The following is a 16870-nucleotide window of genomic DNA, read 5'->3' on the forward strand; positions in this document are numbered from 1 at the left end:
TGAGCATCTGTGAAAATCAGCTACTTACATTCAGGTGTCTAAGTTTAAATTCCTAAGTCCTTTGTACTTTGTAAAATTTCAGCCGTAGTTCTTAACAGTATAAGTCCTCTTCTCCTATATTCTCAATTGAATAGCTACTGTAATGAGATGTAGAAAAGCAGGAAATAGTTTAGATTCGTAATTGAAAGCACAGCAATCTAATTTATCTGGATAGTCATAAGGTGTCCATCACTTCAGTGTCTAGGATCATCACTACTGTACAAAAGTACCCCCATCCCTCATGTTTGTTTTTCTACATGGGATTGTCTTCAGAATCAATATTTCTGAGCCATTCTGCAACTTTTCATTACTGAGGGAAAGCAAGTGGAATGAGAGCAGTCATTGTGCCTTCAAGGTAGAGGGCTCTATCACCTGTCCCCAAAAATTGCACCTTGGGAACAGAGTTTCTGGTGAACATGGCTGTTGTGGCAAGTCACTGAGAGGACATCTCTGAGGCAGTTAATCTTTAACCCACTAAGGACTTTAAAAATTAGGACCAGGACTTTGAAGTGCAGGAAGATCCAGTGTAGAATGTGGAACAACAATGTAATGTGATTTTGACAAACTGTCTTACCAAGAAGGCAGCCCAGTGCATGCTGAGCTTCTTCCAAGAGTCTGTGTGGTCCAGAAATAGGACACTGGATTGGGAGTCAGGAGACCTGGGTCTATTTATAGATCTGCCACTGACCTGCTGTGTGACCTCAGTCAAGTCAGTTTACTTCTCTGTGCCTCTGTTTCCCTTCCCAATCCTTGCCTATTTAGAATGTAAGTACTTCAGGGCAGGAATGGCTTCTTGCTGTGTGTTGACACATTGCCTAACAATGTGGGATCTAAAACATCCTCTGGTCTAGTGTGTACTGGGAGGTCTGAGGTCAAAGGCCAAGAGCTGACAACCACCTGATTGCAACATGTTCCTGACAACTACCTGAATGTAGGACAGAAGTGCAAGTCTTAGAGTTTTTCTGATGAAAAAATAAAAGATTGAAACAGTTTCCAGTATACTGGCAGTTAAACTGATGGCCCCCAGTCAAACAGCTATGTTTGCCATCAGATTACTTAATTTCCTTTCCTTGTACCATTTTACATTTGAATTTTATCCTACAGATTTCCATTTTTGCATAGGTCATGCAAGAGAATCCCTCCACAAGTTATTCCTAAAATCCACATTCAAGCAAAGCCCTCTCATTTTCAATGTTACGTATTTTTGGTGCATTTCACAAAGTACAGTGGGTTGAGAGAATATGCAGCATTAAGAAGTCTATTATTCAAAACATAGTCATGGAAATTTGTCCCCTATTTTGAATCAATCAGAAGGGCTAGAAAACATTAATCCTCTACACCAGATTATGTAAAAACAAAATTAAGATGTATATTTTATACTGCTGAGAAAATTCTTTCTTGCATCTGTTAAGTTTATAAATATGAGCCAAAATGGCAAAGTATTCATGAAAAGAATATTGATATTCTAGTGTTCAATAAAAGCTTTCCAACAATACGTAACTATATAAATCATACCAAATTTTATGTTTAATTGCTGTAATTATGAAATGTCTCTCCTTCCCCAGAAATACAAATATTGTTTCCCAAGGCTCAGACATTTAAAATATTTCTAGCATTATTCATGTTTTTATACAATTCCTGATCCCCTCTTTTCTGGAACCATGACAGCAGACCTTAGGAATGGTTCCCCTTCCCAGGTTGCCACTGCATGCATCTTCAGACAATGGCACTGCTGCTGCAGCCCATGTCTCTCCCCAGCCCCAGTACTGAGTTTGAAGAACCAGTACCCTTCCTGAGTACACCTTCTTCCTGACATCACCCCTTAAAGTAGATAGGGGAGACTCACTTCCTCAATGCGACCCTCTTTGCCTGCTAGGAGACTTGCCCACTTCAATAACAAAAGGGTTACCTACTCATTTCCCAATCAACCCACCAGTGGACCACCAGAGAAGGTCCCACTGCCCATCTGAATAACCACCCAGTAAGCCAAAGGTCACAAAATGACCTGTTGACACCAACACTGTTGCTGTGAGGCACAGCTGCCTGGTATGGAGAGCTACCTAGTAAAGGCTTCCAGAGATGCTAGGGGGAAGCACTGTGGGTCAAAAGGGATGGGAGTGAAAGGACTGATGGATTTGAGAGGGAGGGTGTGCACGTCTTCAGGGGATGGCAGTGGAGGAAGAGTATTAACCTACGGAATGTTGCATGTATCTCCAACTGAAGTGAAAGATTTTGAGAAACCCCCCTGCTATGCTTTCAGCAACATCTCACTGTAATGTGGCCCTCCAAAATACAGATTCACAGTGCAGCCCCAGTTATTATCCTTTACTCTTTCCCAACAGAGAAAGACCCTGATCAAAATCCCCAGGATGCTAAGTAAGCATTCAAATATACAAACAAGCATTCAATAAATATGTGAATATGCATTCAAATTCAAACAAGAGTAAAGGGTTTGATTTTTTTTATTCAAAACTGAACATTGACTAGTATAGATGACACTTTTCATCTGGAGGATACTATACATATGTAGTGCCTCCCTACCTCTGGACAAGGGAGTTTGGGAAAGGGCTGGTTCTTCACGATGACATCAAGGAAGCTGGAGAAACTTAAAGGGGCCTCACTCATCTAATTCACTATTGCTATCTAACAAATCTGAAATGATCAGCCAGGACACATCAGACTCAGGGCCCACTGGACTGAAGACCCATTTCCCCCACTACAACTTGAAAGTGAGAAACAATCACCCACAACAACCTCTCCTAATTGCCCAAGAATATAATTAAAATAAACAAATAAATACAGGGACTCTACTCCTGATCTCCCTCGCTGTCTCTGACAGCAGCTGTTGGCGTTTACTGAAGGCTTTGGGCTTTCAGTAACTTCTGCAGGTCAAACATGAGGAAAAGAAGGATTTGCTGAAAGACCACAAGGAGTTCCCCATGTCCCCAAGCAGCTTTGCAAGACACCCTTATGTTACCTTACACTTTGGCTAGACCTTAGTCAGGATCAGTTGGCTTGGCATGGGGCCTACTTATGTGACCTGCAGAATTTATAGATTTATGCACTCCTGACAACCACACAATCAGGATTTAACCCTAAAGAAACTATTTATTGGATTAGGACATATGGTTCTCTTTTTTCTTTTAAGCATAAGGCAGCATGGCCTAACAAATGAAATCACGAAATGTCTCCAACAATTTGGAGGAAATGAAGGAAATGGTTAAGTATAATGATTACAGTCAGATTAATTTTTTAAAGAAAGAAAATAAAGACTAATATGATTTTAATTAACTTCCAAATGATTTTCACTCAAACATTTGGATTGTTCAGTTCAATTTTCTGATTTCTAATTATCCAGTAATTAAAAAAACACCCCTTTTAATAGGTGGGTACATTAAACATATACAACATTGTTTTGTTGGTTTATAAACTTTACTCCCAAAAACAAACCTGAGCTGAGAAGCCACAGAAGAAGCCAAACCAGAAATGCACCAGAGTGAAGGCAAAGTTTTTGTAGAAGAAATAACACAAGAACTTGCACATTCTGAAATAGGACCACCTGCCATGAACAAGCAGGAGCCGCTTAAGGTATCTGAACTGGGCAAAGGAGTAATCGCTGGCCAAGACTGCTTGCATTCCTTCCTCACCACTGATGCCAATGCCTATGTGTGCACCTGTAAGTAAAAAAGAAGCAGAAATGTGTCTCTACTAAGTATTTGAAAAAGACACATTCATTTGCTAAACTATCACAGTGAGCATTCTGTTTAGTGAGACATAAGCAGATGTCAGTTTTAAGGTGATCCCTGCCTTACAAAGTAATAACAGTTTCCTGAGCTACTGAAACGATGAGGTAGAAAGCAGAGAAGTTATCAAATCAACAGGGAACACCCACTAAGTTAGCATTATTATTACTATTATACTGAATCATGCACTCCTGCCTCTCACCCTCAGCATCTTGGGAAGCATTAGCCGCCTCTTTAATTTAAAATAATTTTTGTTATGATTATTTTTAAAGCCCCCATAACTCTCCCTTCCTCTTTCAACCCATCTTCCTTCCTTCTCTCTGGAAGCAAAAATGTTTATTTTGCCCATTCTTTGCCCATTTTAAATAGGTGAATTGGAAGAGGGCCCTGCTGTTATTGAAGCTAACGCAGAAACCTTTTAAAATAAATAAAATTTAGTTTTTAAAAACCCAACTCGAGATTGAGATATAGCAGTAGTCAGGTAACTGTTCACCAACCGTGTACTTAGACTGGCTCAAACCATTCAATTTCAGTCTAATGGGCTCTGAATATAAGGTGGGGCCCAACCCTGCCATTTATCTGCTTGAAGAAATGCCATTGGAATGTAGGATTCTATACAATGGCAGGATTGGGTGACAGTTAGCAAGCAGATGAGATATTGTAAGCAACCAACACAATAAATTAGCAGCTATGTAAGGCATCTTACTATTTTATTTTAAGGGCTGCCCATTAATGAATTATAAAGGCAATATATTTATTGTACAACCTGCTTTCACAGTAGCATATTTTAATATACAAAATATCTTCCAAGTAACTGACACTACAATAAAAGAATTTACAGTAGTTACTAATGCTGTACTTGTGAATTGTATTCTGCCATGCAAATACTGTAAAATACAAGATGTTTCTTCATGGCTGTATTGCACCCTCCACTTAATCAGGACACAATTCAATTGGGATACTCCCCAGGATAGCCAAGCTATACTACCAAGGAATTCTACTTAATTGGGATGCCAACATATGAGTAGTGGTACTCAAATAGGGATACTATGTCTTTATTATGTTCAGAGGCTGATGGTGCTTTGACACCCTTCCAAAATCCTTGGCCTCTGTCAGTGCTCGTTTACCAAAGCAGAAGTGTTTTAACAATCTCCCTCCAGGCTCTTTGAAACACTGATGAAAATTAACCCTTTTAAGGATGGAAACAGTACAGGACTGCTAGGATGCTGGAAGGCCCTGAATTTGGTAGTTCAATTTTAGCTCCATCTGGGTGAAAATAACTGTTGATGTTCTGTGCGGTGTTGTTTGTTTTGTAAGTGACAGACGTGTAACATCTTTATTTCTTCAGAGAACCAGCAAGTTAAATGTGAACAAAACAAAGCAATTTTAGAACCATTTCAGGTACAAGCAAAAACCGGTTAGTCAGAAATTCTCCTTAATCAGAATGAAAGGTGAGCCACTTGGGTATCCCAGTTAAGGTGGATTCAGCAGTTATTTATCAAATGCTTATAAATACGAGTTCATTGATAGGCAAACCTTAGCATGTTATTGGCATTTCTATTTATGCTTTTAACTGAACATTATGACACAAAAAGAAAAGGAGTACTTGTGGCACCTTAGAGACTAACCAATTTATTTGAGCATGAGCTTTCGTGAGCTACAGCTCACTTCATCAGATGAAGTGAGCTGTAGCTCACGAAAGCTCATGCTCAAATAAATTGGTTAGTCTCTAAGGTGCCACAAGTACTCCTTTTCTTTTTGCGAATACAGACTAACACGGCTGTTCCTCTGAAACCTGTCATTATGACACAATTTCCTCTTACTTTTGATCATGCTAACGTCATTGGCTCCATCTCCTATGGCCAAGGTGACTGCCTTCCTGTGCTTCTTAACCAGATCTACCACTTGTGCTTTTTGTAAGGGAGTCACTCGACAACAAACCACAGTTTTACACAAGCAGGCAACTTCCACAAATTCATTCTCCAGATTAGCCTCAAGTGCATGAGCCTGCAATACAAAGTATTCCCTATCAGAATACTGGTTCTGTAGCTATAATCAATAGAAGATGTGATGGATGGGAAATGAGAATTCTTTGCATATAATAAATAGGATTCATCACTTTTCAATAAACTGATTTCAAAAGTTTTTTTTAAACAGCTGAAGCCTTTAGTGGAAGATACCACACATCTCCAGTAAACACAATAAATCAGTCTCGTAAGTGTATACAGTAAATATATACATACACATAGCCCATACAATCCTAACACACAATGAGAGCGAAACTACATTTTGATGTGAAATACTTGATTTAATTACACGTTCAAAACAATATTAACATAGGAGGAAGAAATAACCTAAAATTGGATACATTACAGTTATTTCAGTCCAGCGCTTGACTTTCCAGCTAACTTTATGAGAATTTAAAAGGGCCTAATCCAGTGAATCATCAGCTCCACTGCAAGTATTTAGCTGCAGATACTCCATGTATCTTTGTGGTTCAGCACCCATGGAGCCTCTTCACAATTCAGACACAGTAAAATGCTGGCAACTATCATTAAATAAAGTCTGGCCAAACTCTGTGGTCTGCCTCTCTCCTTTGGATTCACATATAGCTAATCCAACTGTATGTGGCATGTGAGCAGGGTCACTGGAAAAATGCATAAAATGTTCCCATTTTGACATATATTATGCGGTTTTATTTACTGTGTGACAATTTTTCCATTAAACTAGAGGAGGCAGAGGAAACCTTCTGAAAGCCCCAGGCAAGAAAAGGACAGGGATCTCTTCAAAATCATGGGAGAGGAAAAATTTCAGGTTATTGATTTAGATATTATGATGATGGGGGGGGGGGGAGGAAGAATACACAAGGAATGGGGAAAAGAGAATGCTTTTCCAGATCTTTGAAAAGGCTCAGGGGAAAGGACTGAGGCATGAGCTGGTTGCCTTTTAGATATCTCCAAACAAAAAGGGTAACTAGAAACTTTATCTTCTTTCCCAATTCTAATCTTAAACACTGCAAAAACCAGCAACATCCATTGCTCTTCCCATTCCTTTGACTCTCTGATGACACTGCCAATGAGCGTGCCACTTAATGCCAGTTACGGTGCTTGCTGGAGGTGTTCACAACCGAGCTAGTGGTCTTATTCTAATCTTTTGACACAGGCTGCTAAACAGTTCTGAGATGATATTGAAACCACAAATCTGGACATAGGAGAGAAATAGCTTCTGCAGACTACATGACCTTTCTGTTGGAGAGGATAATCTGCCCTAGACCAGAGATCTGCAACTTTCCATAACTTTCACAGTGTAGAAAGCAGCACATTCTTATGGCTGGAATGCAGCTTGAGAGAGCCATACATTCTTAGAACTACCTTAAGTGGCTGTGGATGTTATGGAAAAACTTAAACAATATTCCCATTTACTTCTCCTTTTTCTATTAAGAAACTGTCTGAAGGCAGAGCCATTCTTATTCCCAATTTTTAAAAAGAAAATAAAGATCAAAGTATATGAATGTACAAAGATCATGTATCTTCATGAGCGGCTAATTTCTCAAAAGTGAAGCCTGCGCTTTTAACTCTCTTAAGTTAGCGAGTCAGAAGATCGTTTTGATACTTGTTCAAGATTTTGAACCTGAACTACACTAAAGTAATGTAAGTTTATTCTATTACGACAAGAACCAGATTTCCTAATCAAAGCAAATTCTTTTGGCATCCCTGTAAAATGCTGATATTTAGAAAACCCACTGGAGGTATCTTAATGACATTAATTTGGTGCAGTAATTATTTTAAGGTCAGGTTGTGCTCTCAAACAACAAACATCAGGAAAAAATAACAGCATTACATCTGCCTAATTGCATTCTCTTAATTAATTGGCATTGATTTGTGATATTCCCCTCACACAAGTACTTAAACAATAATAGCAGTGGTCTATGTCTAGTTAAGAAGGGATAAGATTGTGTGAACTAGTTCTTACTATCGGGCCTTCTCAACTGTGGCAGTTATTAAAAAAAGCTGTGTAGAGTTACTCATTTGATTTCTCTTCCATACATATCCAAAAGTTAAGATGTAATTTTTAATTGTTTCTTGCAATTATGTCAGGCTTTGTTTTTAGCTTTCTTATGAAACAGTTTTAGAGTTTGGAGAGAAATCCGTCATTGTTAGAAAACAAAACAGACATGATTATTTGGGTTGGGAAGGAAAGGACAAAACCTGAAAAAACTGACTTACCAGACTATGTCCATTTATGACTAATGCATAATCACCAGTGACAGTTTCCTCCAAGACTGAGCCCTGTTTTGATTCTTGCATTTTTTCACAAAATACATGGCCATTGGAAAGGTCTTTGTTTTGTCCAAACAAATGTTCTTTCGCTTTCCTTAAAAGAAAAAAGGAATATGTTGTTATTAATTTTAATCAGACAGTGATTAATCAGAGCTAATTTCAGTTCTGCTGTTCTGATCTAATATTACATACAAGCAAATTTCAGTAGGCAAGAAGGATATTTCTTTTACGTGATGAAGATACTGTAATGTGTTTAAAATCCAAGAAAGTAGGTTGGGTAGGTATGAAGGTAAGACAATATTCTTGAGTGTTTTTAAATAACTTAGAAGTTAAATAGCAATCTTGATCTGAGTTTGAACTGAGTCATTTATCATTAATTTGGTATTAAGATTTTCCAGGCTTAAAAAAAAGATGAGTTTGGCACAGAAAATGCTGTAGTTACATTTACAGGAGCAAAGATTGAGGAGAAACTCTTTTCCCAGGAATTCCTGGCAACATTGTATTAATTTTATTTTGTAAAACAAAAAAAATATACAATTTCAGAATAACATAAACTGAGACCTTTTACAAATTACAGTACAAGTCCATTTATAGAAGTAAACTTATTTAGCACCTCCATGTCATAAGCAGAGATAGCCGAAAACCAACACATTGGAATGTTGTGAAAATTTAGATCATAAGTTAATAAATCTAGTCTAAATATTTGAACCAACCCCTCATCTGGGTTCTGCCACGATCTCCAACTGGCCTCTGGGAGTGGCACCACCTGCTACTTCAGCTATCCATAGGGTGAAGCCTTTTACAGCTCGCTGAATTAGGCTCCCCTTTTTATTGTAGGCTATGTTTGTTGTCACAGTCCTAGATTTAAATTTTGCCCACAGTCTGTTTATTGCGAACTCCTCTTGGTTTTTCATAAAGTTATCATACAATAACTTTATTGGAGATTTTTTTACTTTCACTTTCTGGAAATTTTGTATGCATGTAATATTGTGGGTGAGGTAACTGTCATGGAGTGTGGGGGAGTCAGGGCCCTGCACCCCCACTTCCTGCGACTCACTGTGACTCTCAGCCAGCCAGTAAAACAGAAGATTTATTAGACATGGGAACACAGTCCAAAACAGAGCTTGTAGTTATAGACAACAGGACCCCCTCAGTCAGGTCCATCTTGGGGGGCAGGGTGCCCAGACCCCAGTCTGGGCCTCCCTCCATTTCCCTAGCCAGCTCCAAACTGAAACCACCTCCAGCAGTCTCACCCAGCCACACACCCTAGCTCCTCCTCCAGCTTTTGTCCAGTTTCCCAGGAAGAAGGTCACTTGGCCCCAACCCCCTCCTGGGCTCAGGTGACGTGCTCAAGTATCATCCCTCAAGTGAAGTCACTCCCTGATATCCTACCACCATCTAGTATTGATGCAGACAGTAAGCCAGTAAAACTCCCATGCAACATTACCAGGTTAATACTCCGTATTCCCTACTTCGTCACATTAGTATCTTACTGGACCAACTTCTGCTGGTGAGAGAAACAAGCTTCTGCACTTCCACAGTGCTCTTCTTCAGGTCTGGGAAAAGAAGAGCTCTCTGCGAGTTCAAACGTTTGTCTCTCTCACTGTCAGAAGTTGGTCTAATAAAAGATATTATCTTACCCACATTGTCCCTCTAATATCCTGGGACCAACAGGGCTACAACAACACTGTATATATAGTGACAGATGTGGGACTACTCTGTAAATGCTGTATGTTGAGCTGCATACTTTGTTGTATGAATACACTGATTTAGTTTAATAGCAGACCATAAGGAAAAACAAGCAGGAAGGGAAGAATAGGTCAATATAGACCACCCCTCAGCTAACATGTGAGGGCTCTTACAGCACAGTGGCAGAGCCATAGGTACTGCAAAGTCTGGCTGGACCTCCTTTTGAGCCTACCAAACTGATTTTGTCCAGAACTTTGTCCCAAAGCCTGGCAAGAACAAAGGAAATGGATTATAAGGGACTCTCTCTCTCCAAAGAGGAGGTATTTGTTGGGGAGCTATTCAAGGAAGCCTGCCTGACCCAGGAACCTTCTCAGATCGCTGAAGACGTTAGGCCCATCTAGGCAACTATCGCTGGATGGTAGGGCTTTAGGGAAGACAGACACATGTATCAACTGTTTGTTGTTTTAAAATCATTTTTCTCTAAATGCTTTGTTCTTACTCTTAAAATAAACAATACTTTGGTGTTTAAGAAGGCTGTTTTGTCACTGAATACCAGTGGCCACAAACTCCCGAAGAGAACAGCTGGTGTCAAACCCAGTCAGACCTGCTGGCTAAGTACAGTTGATCCTCAGTGTATCATAGCGCAGGGCACAGTCTAAGAGTTGGAGACACAGGCTAACATCTGAAAGGGCGCACTATGAAACTCTGAGACTAGAAAAGAGAGAGAGGTGCAGATAGTCCTGAAACCGTGGCATATATTTCTATATATTTTACTTAGATTATGACTCTGCATATGAAATATGCTGTGACATAAGGGCCTGCAATTACATTTAAGAGGCCCTGATCCTGGAAAGACTTCACCATGTGTGCTTTGTGCATATGAGTGCTACTATTGACTTCAGCAGCGGTTACGCACAGGCATAAAATTATACACATGCTGAAGTTTTTGCAGGATCAGGGTTTTATATGATGACAAAAACATCGTTTTAGGCGTGTGAAGAGGAAGATGAATTTAAAGTGGAGACTTTTGAAATGGATTATCTAAAAATCTTCTAATTACCAGAATTCTGAAAATAAACTCTTTTCTGTGTTCTATATAGTAATGTATGAATTCGTCATAAATTTGAATTTTCATATTATTGACCAAGATATTATAGACAGTTGCTATTAAGAAGTGATATATGTCAGATGTCTGAATCTGATATTCTGCTTTTTCACCTTTTTTTTTCCTTCTGTGAAATACGGTTTACTATTTAGCTTTGAATATTTTTCAAATTTATTTTATTTTTATCATTCGCTCATCTTTTCAGATTTAGAAAAATAATACGCAGTTGCTCTACAAGAATCTGGTCTGAACACAGCCTTAAACTTTTAAGACGTTCACATCAGAAAACTGCTCTGAGCTTTGTGGCTCAGATCACAATGTTTAACATGACAGATGTTTTATAAATCTGTTAATTTTTTGAAAAAAGTTTCAGTTATTGGTTCAGTGAATAAGTTGTTTTCTAAACAAGAGGCAGTTTCTGCATAAAATACCAAAATAAATATGCTGCTCACCAGAGTCCAGGATTTAATTATTTATTTACAATGTCTACAGTAAAAGATAGCATACTTTTACTTAAAATACCCAAATCTAGTCTGTATTTGCAGGATATCATGGTGCTATATGCAGAATTCCAGAACAACATGTCTATTATGCAATGGAGACCAGGAGTACCACAGCATTGATGCAGCTGGTCTCCTGGGAAAGGATGTCTTCTTTGTTCTTTGAAGGCCACCTGGCGGTTGATCTGGATATGGTACAGAGACAACCAGTGCATTCCACCCCAAAATCATAATAAGGATAAAGTCAAGGTGCTACATAGGAAATAAAAGATGACACCAGAATGAAACAATGGATAATTATGCGTGCTATGAGAGAAGAGGAACTGGTAATAAGAAGTGCTTGCGGGGGGGAGGGGAACTTGCATACTGGAACAAACTTGAATTCAGAAAATATACATATTAAATAATATATTTTGTTGCCCATTTTCTGTCTTACTGAAGATGTGTCTTAACACTAACATTGATCTAAGCACCATCTTCTACTGGATCCTGCACTGAAATCAAACCACAGTGTTTACAAAATTACTATATATAGCCATGGAAATGACTGTAATATCATAAATTCAGTGCTAAAAACTTCTCTCCATTCATAACATCTCTAAACATATCTTTTAGCTTCAATGACACAACATACTGGGCATGCAGACTTCCTAGATGTGTTTCTCAGAAACAAATCTGAGTATTTATGGGTTTCCTGTTTAATTAAGTCCTTTTCCAATCTGTACTAATGACTCGGTTTCTGCTTTTTTTCCTCAGTAGCATATTCCCCAAAGGGTAAAATGCAAGCCAGGATTTACTTGTATTCAGGGATGCCCTCAGACACATGGTGGAATTTACATGGGTTCACATATCCGACGGCAGCATTGCCTTTTGTTAACTAAAGCTTTTCTTCTACACCATTTGATAACTGGAATCACATATGGATATGTAGTTATTTACATTGCACAATGCAACTGCATCACCCAACTCTTTGACAATCTTTTCACTATGCAAAACATGGTACACATTTGTACCTCAGTTCTGCCCATCTTTCATGTTTCCAAGATTGAAAAAAAAAAAAAAGAATCGTTTACTGTGTTTCACCATGTCCATATTTGGTTCCCACACTGCTTTCTTGCTTGAACCCTGGCCTAATGCTCTGTGAGTGATTTTCACCCCCCACCCATGCGCCAAGCTCCACAATTCATACCAAAATTGATTCCTACATAAATAGTTTATGCAAAAATAGAACTCATGTTAACGTAACTTATTTTCATTGAATCAAGGCCATATATAATATATAATGCTTAACCAAAATACACAAATCACAAAAGGCTAAAAAAAAGTGTTTGTTTACTTAAACTGTTGTATTATGTAGTTTCCCATTATTCAGATTGAAGATATATTAGTTATAGGAATAGGCTGGGACTGAAATGCCCAAACCACTTGGCTGGTGCTAAAATACCAAGGGATAATTAGGTAAACTGATGCCTTGTTTGTCTGATACCCAAAATAGGCAAGAATTTTATGTCCATGGTAATTACAGAAAAAAAATTAGAAATTGCTATGTTTGGCTCTAGTGCAAGTAGAAAAAAAATACACAGAAATGAAAAAGAGACACAAGTAAGAGAAGAGAACTGAGAAGGAACAGGTCACTGACAAAAAGTAGAAGGGAGAGAAAGACATGGCCTACAGATCTTTAAACACATCTATTCAGTATGCTGTCTGGAAAAGGTGGAAGGATGCTGCTGCCTGTAATGCATTTTCCATATTTAGTAACATTATAATAAAACACTGTACAAAGTATGGTACCATGTGTGCTTCCAGTGCTATTGACCAATACTTAAATACATGTGCAACTTGTTTCTGTATTAAAAAAAAGAAAAGAAAAAGGGAAAGGCTCTTCTCCTGCAGAAGAGTAAGAACTGAAAGGGCCAGGATTGTATTATGTTGGCATATTGTCTGTATATTTCCCAACTGTGCTGTGAGTGGTAATAATTTATTCTCTTCCAAGGAAGGAAATTTGCATAAATCTCCAACAGTGAAAATCATAATGCCAGCTACGTGTATCATTCAAGAAGTCTCAGCTACCACATTGAGAGAGGAGATAAACATGTGTGAGAGAGAAAGAAACAGAGGTTGAGATCTGTGCCCATGTCGGCACTATTTCTAACAGTAGTTATTCTCCAAATTATTATTACAGGGCCTACTCTAGAGACATTTCCTCTTCCAGATGAAGTGATAATAGCATTTGTTCTAACCGTTCCACATGTAAGCATAAAGGCATATGGAAGGCAGCAGTGGGAGTGAGTCAGGGCTATGGAATTCATGACTATGCATATGCCATGGCCCTATCACCCATGCAGGGTGGGAGGCAACCAGTATTCTAGCTTGCAGTCTGGAGTAGTAGCCTCAGTTGCTGGTTGGTTGCCTTCAGACAAGAAGTTGGCACACTTTTACGACAATTGACAGAACTTTAACAGATGGAATCTTAAGGAAAGATTTGTAGCATCATAGGGAGAGAGTCTAACTGGAGTATACGGTCTGCAAGGAAGAAAATAAGATAATGTATTTTAAATGTTTTTTTACCTGAGTTCTTCACGCACTGCCGTTACCGTGTGACCAGCCACTATGAAAATCTCATTCATGGTGTCAGTGAGCATGTTGCAGGAGTAACCAATGTTCATGGCAGTTTCTGAGAGACAATAATGTCAGTTTTGATTAGAATGGTTGTAGTTAAAATCATTACTTATTTATTTTGTAATATCAACAGAGCATATTGAGAGTACAGTACTAACATAATGAGAGTAATTTTCTAACATAATTACTGGGTTTGATATAAATGTACTACTAAAAATGCACCTTCCTCTGAGCTATATTTTATGGTTATTATTTATAGTGAAGTAGTACTCAGAGTCCAACTGAGATCAAAGCCCTATTGTTGTAAACACTGTTCAAACACATACTGAAAGACCAAAAAGGTTTCTAAATAAACTAGCCAGACAAAGTGGGAAGGGAAATTGAGGCACAGGAAAAAAAAAACTTGCCCAAGGTCAAACAGATGATCAGTGGAAAAAGAAGGAATTAGAACCCAAGTATCCTAACTCCTAATTCAGTGCCCTATGTGCTAGATCACACTGCCTTCCATATGGGGAGTAACCCATAGATGGTCACCCTTGTGCACTAGAAAAAAAACTCAGAGATTAAACCCATATAGGGTCATCATTAGAAATACTGTAAATGCTATTTAACTATATTTTTGTAGAGCTTGTTATTGAGATTAAAATGCTCAAGTACACACGTGCCATTTGAGACCTTTTTTCTTTCCACTGCGCACCTGTGGCAAGTGCCATATCCAAAGAATTTAGGACCCAAAATCATGCTGTGATATTAACAACTGAAAATATTATGCATACTGTGCTGCGAATCTCAATCCACAAATACCAAAACAATTGGTAGAACTTTTTAGATGGTTTTACAAGACATTATTTGTAGTCACTGTTCCATACATGACCTCCATCCAGGATCCTGCACACTGCCCAAACAAACACTAGGGTCATATGGAGAGAACCCTGCCCCCAACGCCATAGGTTACAGTATACCTTGCTGGAGATGCTCTCCAATGCCAGGGTGGAGGGTGTTCACCACAAGATCCAACAGTCACACCTCTGCCATCCTCCCGGCATCCCCATGCACAACTCAATGTTACCCTCATTGCTCTGCCTTAATGTGCATCAAGCCTCTCAGAGCAGTGTTTTATTAATGATTTATAAATGTTAAATAACAATAATGTTCAAGGGAATGTGCTCCCTGCACTCCGTGCAAGGGAACTGTAGAAGTCTCACTGCATTTAGGGTTTTCTATCACCCTACCCCACCCCACCCCACCCACTTACCCCCAGAATTACGCAGTATTAATGAATTACCTTGCTTGTCTCCTGTTAGAACCCAGATCTTAATGTTAGCTAGTGATAAACTGGCAATTGTTTCTGTAACTCCTTCTTGTAACTTGTCTTCTATAGCAGTGGCACCTAGTAACTTTGTAAGGAAGCAGAACATTTAAGTGACTTTCTACAAACTCTGCAAATTCACTTAGTTAAACTAAGAGATCTGGGGAATATAAACAGGATAAACTATGTAGTTTAAACATCTACACATGGATAACATCAAGGCAAGTCAAACTTTAATACAATATACTACCCTTGATCTACATTCACAGCTTCCACTGAGAGCAGTGGAAATTTCCCCAAGTCTCAAAGGCAGTCTCCAGTCTAATTTGAATCAAGAACTACATAATACATAATTTCAGGGCAATCTTTGCTGGGGATTCCCTGGTTTTAGGGGGCCCTCAAGCCCTTTTCTTGCCCAACAGGCTGGCAGCAGCAGATCTAGCATCATTATCTTCAAGGTTGTAGTTTCTGTGTCAGCTCTTTTAATATGACTATATCTCCATATCAGTCTCAGCCAAAGGCATCCTTATGGGGAAAAAGCAAGGATGAAACTGAAGGCATGGGTATAATACCACAATGGGATATAATGTGAATTGTAGTTTATGCATTGCCCCTTTAAAATAAGCTGCAGAGACCAGACTCTGAAATATCAATATTCCATCAAGGCAACAAAGGGTGCAGAATTTCAAAGGAATTGGGAAAACCCAGCTGGGGGTTCAAAAGACGGGGCCAAATACATATATTCAACTCACATTGACTACAATGGGAGTTGTAAGTGCACATCCGAGAGTGGGATTTGGCCTTTACAGAGAGAGGAATTGGAAAGAGCAGGCATGGAAGAGGAACAGCTATCTGAGTAGACAGAGGAAAGGATTACCATCACTTATAGAGTAAAGGCAAGAGTAAGTTTTAAATTGTTTTAATTGTATATATTTCATATTGAAAGTTGGCTTTCTGGTTACAAAGCAGCATGGACGGTCTTTTCTGAAATGGAACATGAATGTGACTTGATGAGAGTTTTAGGGGAAAGAAAATGGCTGCTTTCTTAAATTTAAAAAAAATCAGGTAAATTTATATTTAAAACGAGTCAGTTAACCATGGGGAAGAATCCCCTCACTGGTTGCCTCGAATATCTTAAAGCCTAACCACAACTGGCCTCGACATTCATTAGCATCCTTCTAAACAAAGAGGGGCACTGCCTGAATGTGAACATATATAAAGACTACAGCAGTCTTGCTTGTAGCACAACATCAGGAACGTAAGAGCATAGAAAAGTATCAATCTATAATACAACATCACTTTGCAAATATACTTTTCCTGTGCTATGTCTCTCAGAATATACCATCATGTCTTTTTCAATCTCTTCATATGCTGCAGCAAGATATTCGTTCCTGCTATCTAGTGACGTGTTTGCCTCCTGAAGTATTTTAGACCACTCTTTAAAGTGCTCTTCAGTCAAGTTTTTGTATGCAAGGGCTAAGGTCCGAAGGCCTTCTCCAGCAAACTCCTGTCGCATAAAAATAAAAGATGAGCAGTATCTATGGGAACAATGTGAACTAAATTAGTCAGAACCACATTATATTAAT

The 16870-nt window shown here is 38.8% G+C and overlaps 1 protein-coding gene across 1 annotated transcript in view; it reads right to left on the reverse strand.

The window, feature by feature from the left end:
- The window catches only part of ATP8B4 (ATPase phospholipid transporting 8B4 (putative)), a 155913-nt gene that overhangs the window by 13987 nt on the left and 125056 nt on the right, over nt 1-16870 (reverse strand). Inside the window, exons 17-22 of the mRNA XM_073303976.1 lie at nt 16627-16791; nt 15261-15372; nt 13925-14030; nt 8009-8156; nt 5606-5789; nt 3490-3713 (exon numbers count right to left, since the gene is read on the reverse strand). Of these exons, the coding sequence (XP_073160077.1) occupies nt 3490-3713; nt 5606-5789; nt 8009-8156; nt 13925-14030; nt 15261-15372; nt 16627-16791 (939 nt within the window). The remainder of the gene's footprint in view (nt 1-3489; nt 3714-5605; nt 5790-8008; nt 8157-13924; nt 14031-15260; nt 15373-16626; nt 16792-16870) is intronic.

The sequence above is a fragment of the Lepidochelys kempii genome, chromosome 10 (assembly GCF_965140265.1).
Source record: "Lepidochelys kempii isolate rLepKem1 chromosome 10, rLepKem1.hap2, whole genome shotgun sequence".
NCBI classification, from domain to species: Eukaryota; Metazoa; Chordata; order Testudines; family Cheloniidae; genus Lepidochelys; species Lepidochelys kempii.